The sequence below is a fragment of the Alternaria viburni genome, assembly GCF_023758015.1.
Source record: "Alternaria viburni strain BMP 2772 chromosome Unknown scaffold_5, whole genome shotgun sequence".
Lineage (NCBI taxonomy): Eukaryota > Fungi > Ascomycota > Dothideomycetes > Pleosporales > Pleosporaceae > Alternaria > Alternaria viburni.
The window spans coordinates 524,122-543,766 of record NW_026055774.1 but is presented as its reverse complement, the minus strand read 5'-3'; the positions used below and the strand labels follow the sequence as shown (position 1 = coordinate 543,766).

Genomic DNA, 19,645 nt, shown 5'->3' with positions numbered 1-19,645 from the left:
CATGCCGTTAGAACGCGACGCCCCCGGCCGAACATTCATCCACCACCCTTCCGGTCAACGAACCCACTACATCCTGAATGACTTCACCGACCCATGGAAATCGCGAGAAACAATCTTGATACAACATGGTTTCGGGCGCCACGCCGCCTTCTGGTACCACTGGATCCCTGTTCTATCTCGCAAATACCGCGTCATACGACGAGACTTGCGAGGCCATGGACACTCCAGTTACCCGAAAGATTCGGAAGTGTATGATTACTCTCTAGAGACGATCCTAGGAGAAATGGTTGATACGCTTGATCAACTTGATGTCGAGAGAGTGCATTTCCTCGGCGAATCGACAGGGGGCATTCTGGGCGAGATATTCGCGGCGAAACACCCAGAGAGGCTGCTGAGCTTGACTGTTTGCTCTACACCGACTTATCTACCTCCAGTGGCTTTGCGGCTATTCGCTTTCGGTAGGAAGGATTGGCCGACGGCGTGCAGGGAGCTTGGGTCGCGGGGTTGGGCAGAGGAGTTGTCGCGCATTCCGGGGACTATCCCTGTGACGGATCCGCAGTATCTTCCGTGGTATTTAGAACAGATTGCTGTTAGTGACGGTGGGGGATTGGGCCAATACGCAGAGTTTCTGTCGACGTTGGATGCGAGACCGTGGTTGGAGAGGATAAAAGTGCCGACGTTGATTCTGTCACCGACACAGAGTGCTGCCGTGAGAGTCGAAGACATGAAAGCTTTAAGGGAGAAGATCGAAGGAAGCAAGCTCGTGCTTGTCGAGGGCCCTGGACATGAGATATATGTCACTCAAGCGGAGCAGTGTCAGCAGGCGTTTCTGGGATTCCTGGAGAATCTGGACAGGGATATCACTGAAGGATAAATTAACCTAAATAGTAATGGGTGTTTTACATTATGGATTGCTGCATGTATTATGCGCAAAACGTACTCGCTGGTATCGCTGTGGACCATTTTGACGGCTCAAAAAAAGAACGACCGCCCAATGTCTGCATCAAACGCCGTCAATGCAAGTGTGAGTGGGTTTTACCATCATGCTCCTAATGCGCCGCTATGCAATAATCATAAAACATGTGAAGCCAAAAACGTGAATGCTCGGTGCGAAGTGTAGAATGCACCGGGGTCGGTGGTGTGAAGTGTAGCAGATCATGCGTCCTGTCGCTCTCGTTCTCGTCGTTCATTCATATCCAGGGCCATCTTCTTGCTAAACTCGTAACAACTGATCATGATGGCGCATGCCGGTGCGATCTTGAGACATCGGGCAGCCCAACCCTTGAACAAACCTGGCATGCCTTGCTCGCGGTAGATGTGCATCAGGAATCGTGGCATGGATTGGTCTTCTGGCCGTGTCGAGTTCGCAATGTCTTTAGCGGTCTCGCCCATGTGCCGCGCGACTTGTTGTCTTGTCTTTCCGACGTCGAATGGGGTGGTGACAAAGGCCGCGACTGCTCCTGACGTAGCACCAGCGATGAAGCTATCGACTAGTGTGTCTCTGTGGTTTTCCTGACTTCGAGATCTGCTTCTTCGTCGTACCCTCTCCTCACCACGGCCCATCCGGAACTCGAAACCATCGTTTCTTGCCTCTCTCCGTCCTCGTTGGTCGGTCAGAACATTTCTTGTGGCTTCATAACCCCACCAGTAGAAGGCCGAGAAGGGTACGTCGCGCCAGAGGGTCAATGTGAGGCCCCGCCATAGACTGAAGACTCCTTGGTTGCCGACCATGTCTTTCAGTCCGTCCATTGTGTCTCGAAAGTGGCCGGCGGCGGTGGCAGTGGAGTTCGCTGCCTGCATTCGCGTTCGGAATATCTCGATCGGGCCTACCGCTATCGCAGCGAGTATCCGCGCAGTCGCTCCTGCCACTAATGGTATGTAGGCATCGGATACGGTTTGTCGTAGGGGCGAAGCTTGTGCGGTGCGTAGCCAATCGTATCCGGCGAAGTAGATGACGTTTGCAGGTACTGCCATGACCAATGTGGGCGACAGTCCTCTCCAGAGTGTCCGCGGACCCTCATTCTGTGCGATCTTGCGTAGCCCGTCCCATGTGCTATTTATTGTTTTCCGTTGGACCTCCTCCACCGCACAGCTCAGATCGGCGGGGTTGATGGGTGCCATGGTAGGCCCCGCCACACAGAAAGGTGCTTTGTTATTCATCCAGAAGACTTCTCTACAGCACGACGATATGCCGAGGTTCGGAGGCAGATCGCGGAATTGAGTGAGTGTGGCGCCATTGTATCCGCGTGGCCGTGACGCTGTGGTCGAGACGGTTTCTTGTGATTGTAATCGTACGCGGACGACGTCGAGGGGTGTGACTGGTGGGTGTTAGTATCAACTTCCATGATGCGAGTACCCAAATGTGCAGAGTTCAGACGGGATAAGAACAACGCAGTCGGAAAGACATATGTTGAAGAAATGTGCAGATATTGCATACCTAGTAACGACGTGAGGACACTGCCAGACACAGCCGACAGCATCTTTTGTCCGAGCGACACATCGCCCACACCGCTCGGGTCCGCTTCCTCGGCTCGCTGGGTGGCCGTGGCCATGGTGCCGGTGGTCGGGATGGCAGCGGAACGACGTGTTACCTCTCAGCGGTGAGGGTGGTGGTGGCAGAGGGCTGGATGGGCAAAAAGGGCGTGGTTCGCATTGTTTTCTGGGGTGATAGGCAGGCACAAGTGGTGACGAAGGCGACGGGAAGCTTTGACGCAAGGACTTAATTATCGGAAGGAACTACGCACTTTTGGCGCGTCATTCCCGCGCCGCCCACGTTGCGCCCCCGCCGAGTGATTGGACCGCCGGCCGAAAGTCAGAGGAAAGGGCGTTGGCTTATCAGATGGCGCATGGGGCCGGGCTAGATCATGCATCGAGTGGCGCCCTTCATCGCCTCGCCGTGGCTTCACAGGCCCTTTCATGCACGCCTAATCGCTGTGAGCGGAATATTGTCCTGAGTCACATTCCGTTGTATCATGTATTCTTACTAAAAGCCTGCTGCTAGCCTCTGCATTGTACCCTGCACGCCCTATTGCCATCGACACCTGCGACTTCGGACATACCGCATCTAGCCGACAAGTACTACCGATATTGGCCAAGTTTGTTACCATGGACCAGAAGGACGTTCCCACCAACACCGAGGCCGAGCTTGAGTCTTTCCGCCAGAAATGGAGAGAGGAAGTCACTGCCCGGGCCAAGGGTAAGGCGCCTGCATCGTCGGCATCCGCAAAGCCCACCGCTACTTCCTCATCCACTGGCAAACCCCATCCAACTAAAAGCAACGCGCAGGATGCTCAACATCACACTCGTACTCGAAGTTTGAGCCTAGAAGGCGGTGACGAAGTCAACTCATACACGTATCACAATCTGGGCGAGAAGCAACATGGCCGGAGACTTGACGAGACCAGTGCCCAGACCGCTGCCGCTATTGCTGAGGAGGCAGAACCAAGATCGGCATTAGAACACTATGAGAAAGCCGTAGAGAAAGAGAGTCAAGGTAGTTTGGGTGATAGCGTCGATCTATACAGAAAGGCGTTTAAGCTTGACTCGGGAGTCCAAGAGACCTACAAGGCAAAGTACTTCCCGCCCTCATACTTCAAGAAACTCAAAGCTGCACAAGCTGCACAAGCGGCAAGTGCAGCGGCTTCATCAGCTGCTCCGAAGCCCCAGGACCCCAACCCATCCAATGCCTCTGCTACAGTGCCTAATACCGCCCACCACTCCCTACATGGCCTCTCGCCCTCGTATCAGAATTTGATCAGCGAATACGCCAGCACCGCCATCCTCGGCGAAGTACCACCAACAGAATTCAGTCCCGCGCCTCCATGCCCGATCTCCAACATCCCAGAAGAAATAATCGTGGAGATTCTGGAGCAACTTGCCGTACAAGACATAGCATCATTTGCCCGTCTAGCCCAAGTATGCAAACGCCTTGCATACCTAGTAACCACCGAAGACCGCGTCTGGAAACGACTTGCTATCGGACCTGAATACGGCTTCGCGTCCATGCACTACACCTGGTCATGCGAAGTAGGCGGGAAACCCCTCGAAGACGACCAAGCAGGCGGCATCACGCTAGGTACCGCCAACCTCGACCTCTCCGACAGCGAAGAGACAGAACCTGAGTCTGAACCACTCCCTCCAGCACTTCTGACCCAACTTCTCGTGCCGACCCCCTACCCCACCTACCGCGTGCTCTTCCGTCAACGCCCGCGCATCCGCTTCAACGGCTGCTACATCAGCACAGTAAACTACACGCGCCCAGGACAAGCCGAGCCCACAACCTCCTCCTGGAACTCACCCATCCACATCGTAACCTACTTCCGATACCTACGCTTCCTCCGCGATGGGACGTGTATCTCGCTACTTACCACGACTGAGCCCGCAGACGTAGTGCCATATCTCTACACCGAACACATCCGTAAGAACCATCACAACCTACCCAGCGCGCCGATGAAAGACGCCGTGCTGGGCCGCTGGCGTATGAGTGGACCTGAACCGGGTAGTGGAGAACAAGAGGGCACGGTCCATATTGAGAAACCGGGAGCGACGCCAAAGTACATGTACAAGATGGCGCTTAATTTTGGTAATGCGGGCAGAGGGGCTAAGAATAACAAACTGGTTTGGCAAGGGTACTGGAGCTATAATCGGTTGACGGATGATTGGGCCGAGTTTGGGCTGAAGAACGATCGTGCGTTTTACTTTAGTAGGGTTAAGAGTTATGGAATGAGTTGGGATGAGAGGGGGATCAAGGAGTAGGCGTCAAAGATGCAGAGTTGAACGTTAGCAATGAAGGACTGCCAATAACGGTCGCTGAATGGGCAAATAGTTGTTAGAAGTCCATGAACGTGCACAGACGTGTGAACGTGATGTTGTTCAATTCTTCCTTTTCGCATTATTCATAGACAGCTGTCTCTACGACGTGGCGTAGCATTAGCGTGTCCGTGTTGTGGTATACACTCCTTCTCTTGTCTCTGTGTCTTTACCGTCTGGGCATGCCGCGGCCACGTCCCCTTCCGCCGAGTGCCCTTTGGGCGGCGCCTGGTGGTAGCGGCCTGTTGGGTGCCTGTGGTTGCTGTGACTCCTGGTTCTCTGCTTGTTGTTAGCACTTGCTTACGACGCGACATGGTTTCACATACTGATTGTCTCGTCAACGCTCAAGATGAGGCAGGCCGCCTCTGTCGCCGCCTGCAGAGCGTTGACCTTGACCAGACTAGGCTCCCACACGAACTTCTCCATGTTGTTTGCTATGCTCTCAGTTGTGAAGTCGACACCGGCCCAGATGTTGCCCTTCTTGTGCTCTACGCGAAGGCGGTTGAGGATGTCCGTCGCGTCGACACCGGCGTTGTCGCACAGTTGCCTAGGAATGACCTCGAGTGCCTTCGCGAACGCCTTGATGATGGGTTGCTGCTTGTGCGGGATGTTACTGTCGGCGTAGTTGTGTAGGTATGATGAGATCTCCATCTCGACGGCGCCACCTCCGGCAACAATGTTCCTGTTCTTGATCGCACGCTTGACGATCATGATCGCGTCGTGTAAGCTTCGCTCGACCTCGGCGATGAACTGCTCTGCGCCACCACGGAGCACCAATGTGCAAGTCTTGGCCTCTGGGCAGCCCTGGAAGAAGTTGAAACGCTCGCCACCGATCTGTCGCTCGTCGAAGGATTCGCAGGTTCCGAGATGCTTGCTCTGGATGTCAGAGCAAGTAGACTGGAGGCTCGCGCCCGTTGCCCGGCAGACACGGTCGAGGTCGTCTGCGGCAACTCGTCCGGCACAGAAGATGTCTCGGTCTGCAAAGTACTGTGTCGCCAAATCGCCGATGGGGAGCTTGCTCAGAACAACCTTGGCACCCGTCTTGTATAGCGCTTCCATCTTGTTGTAGATGATCTGCCACTCTGCGTCGACGATCGCCTGGTATTCCGAGACCTGCTCCACCCGTACCTCAGCGTTGTCCTTCTCACTCTTGAGCTCGAGTTCGACGTTCAGGCAGACGATCTTGGGCTGCTTGAAGGTCTTCGGTTGCTGCTCGAAACCGGCGTATGAGAAGGTCTTCTTGAATGCGACACCGTTCACGAACAGTGAGTCCTGGAGAGCACCACCAGTAATCTTCTTTACTCCGATGAGCTTCTCGTTCAACTCGTCCTGGTCGAGCGAAAGTACGGCGTCCACGACCATCTTTGTGAAGAAGTCGGCGTTCCTGTGAATGAGCTTACTGCTCATGGCGGTCGCGGCGAGCTTCTGGAGGGTATCCCGCTGGTTGCCCTCGGCGGTGTCCACAGCAATCTCCATGATCTTGTTGACAGCAAGATGCGACGCTCTCCGCAGACCCTTCATGATGGTCTGGCTGCTGACTCCCTGCTCGACAAAGTCCTTGATCTCCTTCAGTATCTCTCCGGCGATGACGACAACGGACGTGGTACCGTCGCCCACTTCGGCATCTTGCGATCGTGCGATATCGGTGAGGACGCGGGCGGCGGGGTGGACGATGTCGAGAAGCTGCATGCAGTCAGTATTAGTGTATATGATAAGATTTTGTGGCATAATCTACCTTCATGACGGTGGCGCCGTCGTTGGTGATTGTCTGCCTGCCATTCTCGTCCACCATGAGCAGATCACCGCCATACGGACCTAGGGTGCCCTTGATCGTGGCCTGCACAGCGAGGCAGGCGTTGATGTTTGATATTACCTGCCCGCGACCCTGTGACTGATCGGTACCTGAGGCTGTAAGCTACGTGTGTATCAAAAAGTGTCGAGGCACCTACCCTCCCGCAACACCACAATGGTCGGTGTTTGACCGCCGAACGACATGCTGGCTGATGGTGCGAACACAAAAACTTGGGTTCAGGTCGTGGAAGCTTTGGAACTCGAACAAAGCTGGCGGTGTAATGTGAGGGGTATGCGCAGCCGTATGTTTCCAACTTGTCTGCGGGGAACGCGTTCCCGTGAATTTTCCATTTCCAGGGCACGTCCGTCTCGTTGCCAAGGCCGTCCGTGCCCTTGTTGACAACCTTCTTCCGACCTTCTCTCAACCTTCCATGCGTTGTGCCACAGTACGCCATCGCAGAACCCCCAAACCTCCAGCCTGCATTCCTCGTCGTCGCAGCATCCATACGATCAATCCCGTGCTGCGTAGTGACTTTGACACGGCACATGTGACTTCGTGACCGCTTCGTCTCATAGGGTGAACCTATCGCAGGACTTGCCATTAGCCCCGACCACATCCACAGACTCTCTCCCGTAAGCGCCCATTCTACGAGCATGCCGGCCAAGACATCTGCCAAGAAGGTCAGGTCATCCCGTACTTGTGGTCTTTAGTGGCACTGACGTGTGTATAGATGGCGCCCACACCCAAGCCAACCGAGGATATCCGCCTACGTCGTCTGGACCGTCGTTCTAAAGAGAGTGTAGAGAAGCAAATATCGCTAGCCGAGACCATATCGCCTTTGGATACATATCCACCATTACTGCGCATTCCATCTGAGATCCGGAGAGAGATCTTCCGGTACGTCTTACCATCGTCAAACAAACGCTTCATTCTGTACACCGACTGCGACTCTCGATCCATCAACAGAAAATGGAACAAGAACTGCCGCCCGCATCCAGATAGACATTTGACTCTGGACATTCTGCGAACGAACCGCCTGATCTATCACGAATGCCTGCAAATCATCTACTCAGAGAACCAGTTCCATTTCTATGCATTTAATTATCTACCTGTTCTCGACTTCATACGCCATCTCAGTCCTGAAGCGAAGAACCAAGTCCGCAATGTGCGGCTTACGCCTTTGACGGATAAGCAGGATGATCCGCCGGCGTCGCACGATGTCTTCTGTACCGTCATGCATGACTCTCTTCCTGGACTCAGCCAACTGCAGGCAGATCCCGTTGTCTTCTTCTAGGAGGACGGCTAGCCTTTCCTTCAATTTCAGTTCTCCACCTGTCCAGTCGTCGCATCTAGGTACATAGGCGAATCTACGAGGATGTGACCTTGCGTATAAGGCATACATGAGACATTCGATCATTGTATGGCAGCCTTTTTGTCTCCAACGTATGGCACGATCAAAACTATTCGATGATGCTGACCACTCTAGACTTCCTGTGACCCCAATTACTGATCACGCTGGAGATCAGTCACCCGGGTCCAAATCTCAAGCTTAGATGGCCTCGTTATTGATGACTGGACAGCTCAGCCGGCATGGCTGCCGTGCCAGTGAGCCTTTTCGACCTGGAATGTTCTTCAATGATCGCCAGGAGATCTTGATGTTCCGAATCAGAGGCAATGTCATAAGGGCTCTTGCCCTCTGCATTCGCTTGAAACGGATTTGCTCCTCTCTCGCATAAGAAGGATGTCACTGTGGCTCGAAGATCCAGATCCCATTTGTAGGCGCCTGTCCAGAAAGAAACAGCTTGGTGCAGCACGGTTCCCCCGGATGTCGTCATCGGTGCATTGATATCCCATCCGCGGTTGAGCAAGACATCCATGACTGCGATGATGCGGCTTGGAACGAGGTGCTTGTCGGCATCCGACGTGGTCTTGATCAGCCATGAGCGACTCATAAGCTGTCCGGCCAAGGTCGACCAGGTGTCCGGCTCGGCTGGCACCGCTCCATTGGCAGTGAGCAAGTCGACCATGGCCACTTGTCGAGCGCCTACAGCGAAGTTGAGCGGCGTTAGAGTTGTTGAGTAGCCAAAAGGAACTTCGTTGACGCTGAACCCCGCTTGGATCAGGGTCCTCGCCATAACCACTTCTCCCAGCAGCGCGGCGAAGTGTAGCGCGGTGACTCGCTCTGGGCGGCCCCGTTTGCGCACACTCGAGCGCCAGAACCCCTTCTTCTTGTTAAGGATAGCTGTCAACGCTCCATGATCTCCATCGCAAACAGCCTCTTCGGTCCGATCCCTTGGTTGGCATCCGACTTTACCAAGGATCTCTTTGCGAGATAAGGGCTTTCCCTCGGATGTCGCCATATGCCTGGGTTCATCCGAGCTCGGAATCACTGGTTCTGCTTTTCTCGGGCTAGGAGAGTAGCCCTGTGTCCAACTTCCATCCTCTGACGGCCTCCATTCTACTCTGTTTGATGCAGAAGGTTGCGATTTTCCCATTGGAGGGCTGGAATCCACCAGAGTCATGTTCTCGGATATAACACTTCGAGGCGCTTTCCAAGGCCGAGCAGCCAGTACCATGGACACAGATGCTGAGTCGCTCCCAGTAGGTTCTGGCGAGGCTTCCAAGCTTGTTTCGGAGAGTCTGCTGCGAGGTCGCTCTCCTATCGCATCGGTCTCGGAGGGTCTCGCACGCGAGAGAAGCGAAGAAAACTCAAGGTGCTCTACGCTCGTTTGCAGCGATTCTTCGACTGCCTTCAAAGAGGCTTCTCGGTTTGCCTCCGGTATCATGGCAAGGCAGGATTTCGCAAGCGCACGGTTATTGAGCAAGACGTAAATGTGAGCCATAAGAGCCAAGGACTCCAAAGACGAAGCATGCCGTTTTCCCAGTAATCGTCTTCTTGCTTGTAAGGCCTTCTCGCATTCGGCTCGTGCACGGTCGAGTTGCCTCATTCGGACATATAACTGAGACAGCAAGTGCGTCGCGTTGTGAATGCATTCACGTTGCTGATCAGAGTCTGCTGGCTGGTTGACAAATCCGATCAGAGCTTTTGCCGCATCTACAGGTTCCTGAACGTGGTAGGCGCAGACTGCAAGCCTGTAGAAGAGGCTGAACACGTCACAGAATGCGCGTTGGCGCGTTGACAGCCCTTGCAATATTCTGAGTGCTTCTTGGAGTAGAGAGTCCGCCTCGTCCCAACTTCCGGAATCGAAGGCTTGCGAGCCTGTGCTCAAGGCCGCTTTCGCGAAGTCGGTGTCCAGATCATCGTCCGAGTCGGATGTCTCACGCTCTTGTACACCTTGAAGTGGAGCCGCACCTCGCAAGACACTGAGAGCTCTCCTAGGGCTCTTTGTTGGCACCGACTCCTTTCGATCTTCTCGTATTGCTTGGATAGCCTTCATCCATGGCAGACGATCGCTATCGCTAGAGACCTTGGGTGAAGTCTGAGCTATAATGTCTTCCCGTGGGTTGGCTTCCGGAGTATTCATTCCTTTCACGATAACCTCTTGCGCATACTGCATCAACGTAGCCTCCGTATGAGAATACCGCCATGGCGGACCGACCTGGGATGATCGTTGTAGCTTCTTAACCATTTGTTGAAGCTTCATGACGTCAGGTGCAGGACGTCGTTCGGCCTGAATAGGCGCAATATAGGAGAGGACCCTGGGAGACGATTCAGCGGTTGAAAACAATTTTGGTGCAAGGAAGGACCTACGCCTGAATCAGAAGTAACGTAGTTCTCAGATTGTCGCTGTGTCTGTGTACAGCGGCTCCCATTTCTTCAATCTGCTCCTTATTGTTGTGCAGCTCGACAAGGCGTTGCGGCTGGAACACAACGCTGGCCTCTTCGGCCTCTTCCATCCTGACAGCGCTGACGAATGAGTTCAGGCTATCTATAGTCTGACTTGCATCCTCGACCTGAGTTGCCAGGCAACTCCACATTCGACCATCTCCATCATAGGGTGGAGGTGACCCTGTCTTGGTCTTGCTTGCGACTTCTGCCAGTTTGAGGTGAATCTGGTAACACTCATTCCCAAGCGACTTCACCTCCCCCACAAGATTGTCAAGGGATGCATCGCAATGTTTCGCGTCCAGGTTGAGTTCGGAAAGAGATACAAACAACGCCCAAGCCGTTTTGTTCAGAACCGAAACTGCGGAAGATGCATCCGCCGGTGTGGTTGCAACTCTCTCCATCGCAGATGGTCGATATTTGCATTGCGATGGGTGTGAGGCCCAGGAGAAATCAAATTGCTGGCTGCGCAGACGCTATGCTATGCAGTGTGACGTGAAAAGTACCGATAGCTACACAGGTCGTGGCTTACGCCATGGAGCAGTAGATCATGCGGTGAGCCTGACCGGGAGAACTACTCAACGCTGGAGTACACAGCGACGCCGATCTTGAACTTTGCCGTCCAATAGACACATGGAAGAAATATTGAAAGTCTATACCATTGGGGCCGGCGGGGTTATTGGTTTCGCAATGCCCTTGCTTGTGCACTTCGACCAAGGGCCGAACACAACTATCCCTATTGGTCGATGCGCGCCATGATACGCCTGTCACATATCTCTCACGAAGGGCTTTGCGAATGTGATGGAAAGAGGCGTAGACGTACGAGCAAGATGATGGGGCCGAAACATATCCCAATGCGTCCATTTTGACCTCCGCACCTCATTCCGAGCACATGGACCTTCCAGCTTACTGGGCTGATACGTGTTGCGACTCGCAGTGGTACTTTGCATGTCTTGGCTCTATCTCCGCAGTGGGCGGAGCCATCTCTGTGGACGCAGGTTGCGTTCACAATTTGGCGTTGGGGTACGCCACGGGCTTACATAGGCGCGCCGCACATAGCAGTCTTACGCGACGGGCTGAGCTGCGCAAAGTGAGCTTCCGATCGAGCCTTGCTCGTGTAACCGATCTTAGTGCACCAAACAGAAATATATCGACCAGAGGACAGCATTTTGAGATTAAGTAGGACTTCAGCATTCTGACGATACCAAGCATGGATAGCTTCCACCCCCAGAATTGGGCACTCTGCATAAAGAAGGGTGTGGTAACACAGCTGGTGAGACAAAGATAGCGAGACTGCGCTGCCACAATCATGCACTGCGCCAATCAGTCCATCTATCGAAAAGCACGACTGCATGCACGTCCGCAGATCGGACTCAACTGGCCCCATCGTACGTGAGCGATCCAGCAACAGCTACTAAGACGAACAGACCAGCCTGACCCGCATTCTGAATCCTTCCTTTGTCTCGTCGTTTCAGGTTCGCACGGTAGAATCAACATCATCCCGTTTTACCATCTACAGCATCCCCACTTGCAGCTCGCCGATTAATTGCTTGAATACAAGGCTCAAGTCCCACGAGACGCCCCGTCAGTTATACGAGCACCAATGGCGAAAACCGACGACTCTGGGTGGGCAAGCGCAAGAGCGCCTGTCAGTAACGGCGACCATGGAGATTTCGAAAGACCGAAAGGATGGAAATACCGCAGCTTGAGAATCGGACCCATCAAGCTTCCATGCTATGCATCGCCAGAATCGCAATTGATATTAGTCTCATTTGTCTGCTTCTTGTGTCCCGGTAGGCAGCACACGATCGTAGTAACGCACAGTTTACTAACTCTACACAGGCATGTTCAACGCCGTCAATGGTATCGGAGCCGCAGGTCTCGACGATGATGCACATGCCAGCAACGCTGCGAATACTACACTTTATGCTACCTTTGCAATCGTCGGTTTCTTCGCTGGCACTATCACCAATGTCCTCGGTATTCGAGTTGCGCTTTCCTTCGGCGGTCTGGGGTATTGCGTTTACGTCAGTGCATTGCTTTGCTTCAACAAAACTCAGAACTTGGGCTACGTGGTCTTTTCTGGGTTCTTGTTAGGATGTTGCGCTGGCATACTGTGGTCGGCGCAAGGTGCCATAATGTAAGCTGACTTATGAAGAGTATGTGAGACATATACTGACTTCGTACCTCTGCAGGATGAGTTATCCGCCAGAGAAGCAGAAGGGGCGGTATATCTCTTTATTCTGGATGTAGGTGTCGCTGTACGGACCGTACCGAGATAAGCTAATTTCTTATGATAGCATCTTCAACATGGGTGCTGTTATTGGTAGCCTGGTCCAGCTTGGGCTGAACTTTGATACACAAAACGCAGACGGGCCAGCAGCTGTCACTGACCAGACATACATCGGCTTTATGGTCCTCACATTCCTCGGCGCCTGCCTCTCCTGGACACTCATTGATGCCAAACACGTCATACGACGCGACGGCAGCCGAATTATCATGATGAAACACCCAACTTGGCAGTCCGAGATCCTGGGTCTTTGGGAGACTCTGCGTACGGATCCGTATATCATACTCCTCTTTCCGATGTTCTTCGCTTCGAATTGGTTCTACACGTACCAGTTTAACGACGTCAACTACGCACGTTTCAATGTGCGAACGCGCGCACTCAACAATGCGCTTTATTGGTTGGCGCAGATACTCGGAGCTGGTGTGTTTGGATTTGCACTGGATTTCCCGAACGTCAGAAGGACTACCAGGGCGAAGATTGCCTGGGTAGTCATGCTATTGTTGACCTTCGCCGTTTGGGGAGGAGGGTACGTATTCCAACGACGGTATCGTCGCGACGATGATAGCCACCACTTCGATTGGACAGACGGCGGGTATGGTACGTAAAAGTCATGTGCGAAATGCACGTGAGAAATGTACTGACTTTTTATCTCTACCTCTGCAGGCGGCCCGATGGTGTTGTACATCAGCTACGGCTTCTATGACGCGGCATGGCAGACATGCGTGTACTGGTAAGACTGTCTTTCCATTGGCATGCTCTCTGCTAACAGCCCTCAGGTTCATGGGCGCAATCTCGAACAACAGTCGAAAGCTCGCCAACTTTGCTGGCTTTTACAAGGGCATTCAATCAGCTGGCGCAGCTATCGTGTTCCGCCTAGACGGCTACAAGAGGCCTTACATGGACATATTCCTATCCAGTTGGGTGTTGTTGGCTGGAAGTTTGATCGTCGCGCTGCCAGTGATGCTGCTGAAGATCAAAGACACGGTGCCGCTTGAGGAGGACTTGAAATTCACAGACGAGACCGTCGAGGATGTGCTGGGTAGGAGGGATGGCTACTTGTTGGATGAGCCCGAGAAAGCGTAGGACATTACGTCCGGACATGGGAAGGTGCCGTTCTCGCCTACATGGATACGGCGGGAGCTACGACCAAAGGACAGTTAGCGCTTAACCAATGCGATCTGCATCATCAGACATCAGGCGCGAAAACCGTGAACAGATTTCTCATCAATTTTTTTCCCATCAAATGCGCGTGTTCAGCTGTGCGATGTCGCCTCCGACTCCGTTGCGATACCGATGAGCTACTGGAGCACTCTATGCCGAACTCCGGCGCCTCTCGGAGTTCCATGTGCGCTGCGTCGCCCACATGTGCACTCCGAAAGCGCTTTGAAATCAGCGCCATGCACTCTTTCCAAATTATGACATCTCTACCAGTCTGCCATGCCCCGCTTCCGAGAAGGGATCGCTTTTCTCTTCCTGTGTTAGAGCTGAACAGCACATCTTTATTGGCATGTTGGGCACGATCTGGATCGGAGGACCCTGCGGTCAACAAATTGCTATGCAGTTATCGTTGATATCATACAGCATCAGCGCAGAATTGATTGCTATATAATTGAAGCCCTCTGTAAAAGATTTCTAGAGCAACATCCTGACAATATCTACGTTTAACGCTCATCATGGAGACTAGAACTGAATCGGCCCTAACGAGCACCGGCACCACGCCCGACAACCAATCGGAATTCGAGCTTGAATCAAGCCAACGATGGAACGAGCAGCCCGTGAACGAGAACGAGTCTTTGCTACCACCTACTGATGGTGGAAAAGATGCGTGGTTGTTCGTTGCGGCTGGATTTATGGTGGAGATGATGGTGTGGGGTGAGTGTTAAGTGTTCCATTGACTACGCCTTTGCCCTTGTAGTATCATCATGACTGCATATCTTCTAACCCAATCCTCCCGTAGTATTGTCCAAGTTGGGACGTTTGTTAACATATCTACTAGGCTTCCCGTGGTCATATGGCATCTTCCAAGAGTACTATAGTTCATCCCCAGAATTCGCAGGTTCATCTGGTATCCCGGCCATCGGCACTTCAGCGATGGGTATACTATACATGATCGCGCCATTGACGTTTGGTCTGTTCACGCGCTGGCCGCAGTACAGGAGGAAGGCAATGGTCGCTGGTGTGTTCACCATGTGCCTTTCGCTTGGTCTGAGCTCGCTGTGCACAACCGTACCGCAACTCATCGTCACTCAAGGGATCTTTTATGGTGTTGGCGGCGCAATAGTGTACTGTCCTTGTATCATACTCCTGGATGAATGGTTTGTAAGACGCAAAGGTCTCGCATTTGGTATCATGTGGGCAGGTACAGCACTTGGTGGCGTCGTCATTCCGCTGTTGCTGCAGTTCCTTCTCAATCGCTATGGCTTCCGCAACACGCTACGCATATGGGCAGGCCTCCTCTTCGCAGTTCTTCTACCCGTCACGATCTTTATCAAACCACGGCTGCCTGTCTCGGCAACTACCAGGTGTGGAATTACTTTCACATTCCTCACGAACAAGACCTTTTGGGTTCTGCAGTCTGGCAACATTTTGCAGGGCTTGGGGTTCTTTGTACCATCCATTTGTAAGTGTCTCTGTACGAATTACATGCGAGAACTACACTGACGTTTTGCTAATTTAGACCTTCCTACATACACCAAGGCCCTAGGATTCAGCAGCACAGTTTCCGCTGTTCCTCTCATTCTCCTCAATGTCGCCGCTGTCATCGGATCCGTTAGTATGGGAAGCATCATCGATCGCACACACGTCACCACCGCCATCCTCATTTCCACCATCGGTGCCATGATCTCCACTTTCCTGATCTGGGGTTTCAGCACGTCGCTACCACCGCTGCTGATTTTCTGCTTCACATACGGACTCTTCGCAGGCAGCTTCGCTAATACTTGGCCTGGCATCATGAGAGCAGTGCAAACGAGTACAGGACAGATGGAGAGCTCCATGGTCTTCTCGTTCTTGTGTATGGGTAGAGGTATTGGAAATATCGTGAGTGGGCCTATCAGTGAGGCTTTGATCAAGACGGGGACTCTTGGTGAGCATGGACTGTACGGGACGCAATATGGCAGTTTGGTGGTGTGGACAGGGGTTAGCGCTGCGCTTGGGGGTGTGAGCATCATCGGAAGGAGGGTGGGATGGCTGTGATCGAGCTTGCAACAACCGAGCCGAAAAACTCAACTCCCCTTCATCCGATTTGTTATGACCGATCTTAGGAGGTAACCGTACGCGACATGTTCAAGGTAGTTTGCAATAAATGTCTCGAAGGAACAAAATGTAATTGACATGGCTACTAGCACACTTCGATGACAACGATCGCTTCTATTTGTTGCTTACCAGACGGTCAGCTTCGTCATATCCCGCTTTCGTAAGAATTGGCTTGCATATCGTGCCGTGTTTTCGCTTAGGAGTGCATTGCTGAGCAAGGCTGGATCAGCCACCCAACATCGCATGTCGCTTGGCCAATTCACCGGAGATAGGCAACCCACAAGGCTCAAATCTTCGAAAGAGCGCTGGAAATTGCAGATAAGCCTGCCTTGTAGTACGCCTGCCTTCCAACGGCCAATCGAAACGTATGGTAATCCCAGACCGCGCTGATCTAGAGTCAAAGCCATATATTGGTGACGTATGGTTTGCATACACATGCGCAAGAAATTCCCTCGATTGGCTCATCTCGCGGCACGCCAGCTTCCGTTTTTCTTTGATATGTTTTGCGCGTTGTCGGCCTTTAATACTTGAGGTTGCTCAAAATCTCGGAGAGCATTTCAGATGAATTCTCTATCATCTAATGCGAAGAACACTGTCTCACTATGACTGCAATAATTCAACCGGATGGGAAGATAGGAGGACTTCAACTTGGGCCACCCGATGTCTTAGCTACGGCTACTCTTATCACATCATTATGGAACCATTTCGGTGGCCTCGAAAAGCTTGTTAAGGTCTTCAGGTATATACCTGGGCTCAGTTCTCTCACGCGAGTGAGGGACTTGGGGTTCAAACCAGAGACTCTGTCGGCCACCTGTCACATTCTCACAACCAACGGCATTCGACTCCTAAATGATGCAGACCCCGAAGCCTGCTTCGGAGGAGATCCAAGGACTCAACTAGTGGGATACACCATATGCGCGCTGTCGCACCTTTTTGGACCTGAGTTTGGTGTCCGCATGTTCATGAAATGTATAGCACCTACTCTTCTCGAAGAAGGTGTGGATCCAGGTGTGAAGGATCTGCTTTTCAGTGAGCTTACCGACAACGCTCATCATATCGTCCAAGAAGGAGTCTTTCGCTCTCTACCGACTCGTTTCGAAGAAGCCATCAAAGAGACCCAACTTCCTACATTCAGACCTACGGGATCCCGAACTCTCAGCACAGATGATCAATATATCGGGGGCTTGCTAAGATGGGTCGTACAAAAACGCAGAAGTCACTATCTTACAAGAAGCGCGGATGTAGTTCGCGTTGCTGCATGCTTGAAGAGCGTTGGCTGGCTGATAGGGCCAATCCGCATCTCGAGTAATGATCACCCACCCGGCGTGTACGACGGATTGACCCTTGTCACAAGTGGACATCACGTCACGGATACTCTTGCATTCGAAGACGAAGACTGCCCAACATCCGAGGGCGACGTTCAGCACGTTCACCATTATCGTAACGAAACTGCTGGCTCTATGCTGTTCCTTGCATCTGGAGGCCCAGCGGAATTAAGCCCAGAGAAGATTCAAACCGACTTCAATGGTATACGGGCCAAGATGCGGAGCAGGCTTACTTTCACCTGGACTGTTCAACGACGTGATGAAGCCGGCATTGTACCAGCCTTGGTTGCGATGCCTCGTTGGCAGAAGAGTTCCAAACCCAAGAACAGTCTGTGCGTGGGCCTGGCCTGTCGATTCTTCACTTCCAAAATCGCTGATAATGTCGCTGATTGCTTCGATGAACTTGCTTCCGACGCAGTGATGAAAGAAATGCGCGACTTCGACATGGCAACAGACTGCGAACGGCCGGAACCAGAGTCAGTGCGGCACTGGAAGATCATCGTGATCTGCATTGTTCTTACGATTGCAGAGATACTTGGGGGGGAGAACTATAATATGTTGGCACATGCGACACGCATAGACCTGTATCGACCTTGCAACTATACAGACCACACTGCTCTACAGCTTCTCTCCGGGTTGTTGAAGGAACTGGAACGGGGTTTCCCATCTGGTGCAGTGCTGAGATTGCTTGCGATATGTCATGCGAGCTTGCCACTGAACTTTGGACCTTCGGACAACGCATGGGACGGGCATGTTATCGGGTATCAGGGGAATGGCTATACTGTCTTACCAAACCTGATGTTCAACATGAAGGTTGATCCAAGTGCCATTGGCTTCAGATGCGAGAACCTAGTATTCGCAAACTTGCCTGCGCATATCGTAGACGGTAGTGTCGAGACTACACAGTCTGACGATTGGGCAAGTTATGCCACAGGCACAGGCGAGAGAAATGACCAGTCCATAGTACCCAGTCAGTCTAGTTTCGTAAGCGAGCCACGCCAACAGCCTCCGGACGTTCCACTTTACATCAACTTCGAGAGAGCAAGACTAGACTATGCCCCAATGCAAAGACAGATCGCGCTTGTTGGGAGAGTTCATGGAGAGTCGATAGGTGTTTCCGGAATCTATGACATCATGGTAGTGGTGGTTCAAAGCCTGAGCAAAGCGAAGTTTCCCTGCCCTGGGCATGCTTCACGAGCTAAAGCTTTGATCATCAAAGCTTCCACCTGGATGTCCAAGAGGCACAAACGTCCCATGGATGGTACCAACCAGTATCATACGTATTTACCCACCGGGGGCGACCAGGCATGGGCGGTGTTTCTTGCGGGTCAAGTCATGGGTATCGATGGACGGGTTTCTCTCGGATGTTACGATTGCACCCTGGAGGCAGAGAAGCGCCATCCTACTACACCTGACTTCAGTCTAGAATCAGAGGATGAATACCCAAGGGTCGTTATCGGTCTCTGATCTATTGATGGAGTAAGATCTGCAGATAAATGAAAAGGATGGTGTTCCTACATGTGAACAAGTAAGGCGACTGTAGATCCCAATGATTTTAAATGTAATGAAATAGCCAAATCTGAGAACGCCTCCACTAGCGTTCATCGAGAGTATAAGAACAAGGGATATAGAGACCGCTTCAGCTCGATGTATGCGCGGTCGAAACTCCGATGTGAGTGGTGACTGCTTGAAAGAGGAAGGGTGCCAGCGCCTTAGTACCTCATCCACTTTGTCTTTCCTTCTTTGCTGTCTTCGCTTGCGTTTAACTTCATTTACTTCCTTCCCCACAGAAGGCAACTTTTCCGCAGTATCCTCTCTCTGGCTCATAAAACATATCCCCTCTCTCCCATCAAGCAGGCTTCTTCACATCAACCTTGTCAAACTGCGTCGACGAGAACAACACCCGTGTAGAAGTCTTATGCCTCAATCCATTACCATCACCTCCTTTCGCAGCCTGGTCATCTTTACTCCTCCTCCCCTTCTTCCCCGTCCGATTCCTTTTATCCAACGGCGAATGACACACAATTTGACTCGTCGGTCGATGGAGCGCAGCTTCGGAGTTCGAGTGGGTCGGGGAATTATATCGCGGTTTTGGTAGTTGCATCGAAACGAGGTTCTCCTCCGATTGAGTTTGTTTTGAGGGTCGGGTTGGCTGTAAAGATGGTTTCGTGGGGTTGAGGCTGGACTTCCATTTCTTTAGTGTTGTGCTGAAGAGCATTTTGTGCGTTCATTTGACGCGTTCGTCGTCGCGTATCGTAGGATTCAGGCGCGTCTCTCGCGCCCACGGTGTTGGAAGGTCTAGCGAAGGTGCGGTGCAGAGTAGGAAGCAGCGATTCGAGCGAGGCGATCGAAAAGGACTTTGAGCGACATCATATCATAACATATGC

General features: G+C 52.5%; 8 protein-coding genes across 8 annotated transcripts; 5 read left to right on the top strand and 3 right to left on the bottom strand.

The window, feature by feature from the left end:
- Position 1: 1 nt before the first annotated feature.
- On the top strand, positions 2–874 carry J4E79_003047 (uncharacterized protein; the record flags this gene model as incomplete). The annotated part of the gene is made up of 1 exon (XM_049351943.1): positions 2–874. One exon carries the CDS (start codon positions 2–4, stop codon positions 872–874), a length of 873 nt encoding a protein of 290 aa, XP_049213414.1.
- Positions 875–1,155: 281 nt separating this feature from the next.
- Positions 1,156–2,552, bottom strand: J4E79_003046 (uncharacterized protein; the record flags this gene model as incomplete). The annotated part of the gene is made up of 2 exons (XM_049351942.1): positions 1,156–2,318; positions 2,438–2,552. 2 exons carry the CDS (start codon positions 2,550–2,552, stop codon positions 1,156–1,158), a joined length of 1,278 nt encoding a protein of 425 aa, XP_049213413.1.
- Positions 2,553–3,105: 553 nt separating this feature from the next.
- On the top strand, positions 3,106–4,755 carry J4E79_003045 (uncharacterized protein; the record flags this gene model as incomplete). Its single annotated transcript, XM_049351941.1, has 1 exon — positions 3,106–4,755. One exon carries the CDS (start codon positions 3,106–3,108, stop codon positions 4,753–4,755), a length of 1,650 nt encoding a protein of 549 aa, XP_049213412.1.
- A 223-nt stretch (positions 4,756–4,978) lies between these two features.
- Positions 4,979–6,804, bottom strand: CCT7 (T-complex protein 1 subunit eta; the record flags this gene model as incomplete). The annotated part of the gene is made up of 4 exons (XM_049351940.1): positions 4,979–5,088; positions 5,136–6,492; positions 6,545–6,711; positions 6,759–6,804. 4 exons carry the CDS (start codon positions 6,802–6,804, stop codon positions 4,979–4,981), a joined length of 1,680 nt encoding a protein of 559 aa, XP_049213411.1.
- A 450-nt stretch (positions 6,805–7,254) lies between these two features.
- J4E79_003043 (uncharacterized protein) lies at positions 7,255–7,895 on the top strand (the record flags this gene model as incomplete). The annotated part of the gene is made up of 2 exons (XM_049351939.1): positions 7,255–7,281; positions 7,332–7,895. 2 exons carry the CDS (start codon positions 7,255–7,257, stop codon positions 7,893–7,895), a joined length of 591 nt encoding a protein of 196 aa, XP_049213410.1.
- Positions 7,896–8,163: 268 nt separating this feature from the next.
- Positions 8,164–10,459, bottom strand: J4E79_003042 (uncharacterized protein; the record flags this gene model as incomplete). Its single annotated transcript, XM_049351938.1, has 2 exons — positions 8,164–10,261; positions 10,314–10,459. The coding sequence occupies 2 exons, from the start codon at positions 10,457–10,459 to the stop codon at positions 8,164–8,166; spliced, it is 2,244 nt and encodes a 747-aa protein (XP_049213409.1).
- Positions 10,460–11,991: 1,532 nt separating this feature from the next.
- Positions 11,992–13,761, top strand: J4E79_003041 (uncharacterized protein; the record flags this gene model as incomplete). The annotated part of the gene is made up of 6 exons (XM_049351937.1): positions 11,992–12,181; positions 12,231–12,528; positions 12,584–12,637; positions 12,689–13,275; positions 13,342–13,408; positions 13,455–13,761. The coding sequence occupies 6 exons, from the start codon at positions 11,992–11,994 to the stop codon at positions 13,759–13,761; spliced, it is 1,503 nt and encodes a 500-aa protein (XP_049213408.1).
- A 590-nt stretch (positions 13,762–14,351) lies between these two features.
- Positions 14,352–15,873, top strand: J4E79_003040 (uncharacterized protein; the record flags this gene model as incomplete). Its single annotated transcript, XM_049351936.1, has 3 exons — positions 14,352–14,550; positions 14,675–15,298; positions 15,356–15,873. 3 exons carry the CDS (start codon positions 14,352–14,354, stop codon positions 15,871–15,873), a joined length of 1,341 nt encoding a protein of 446 aa, XP_049213407.1.
- Positions 15,874–19,645: the final 3,772 nt, after the last annotated feature.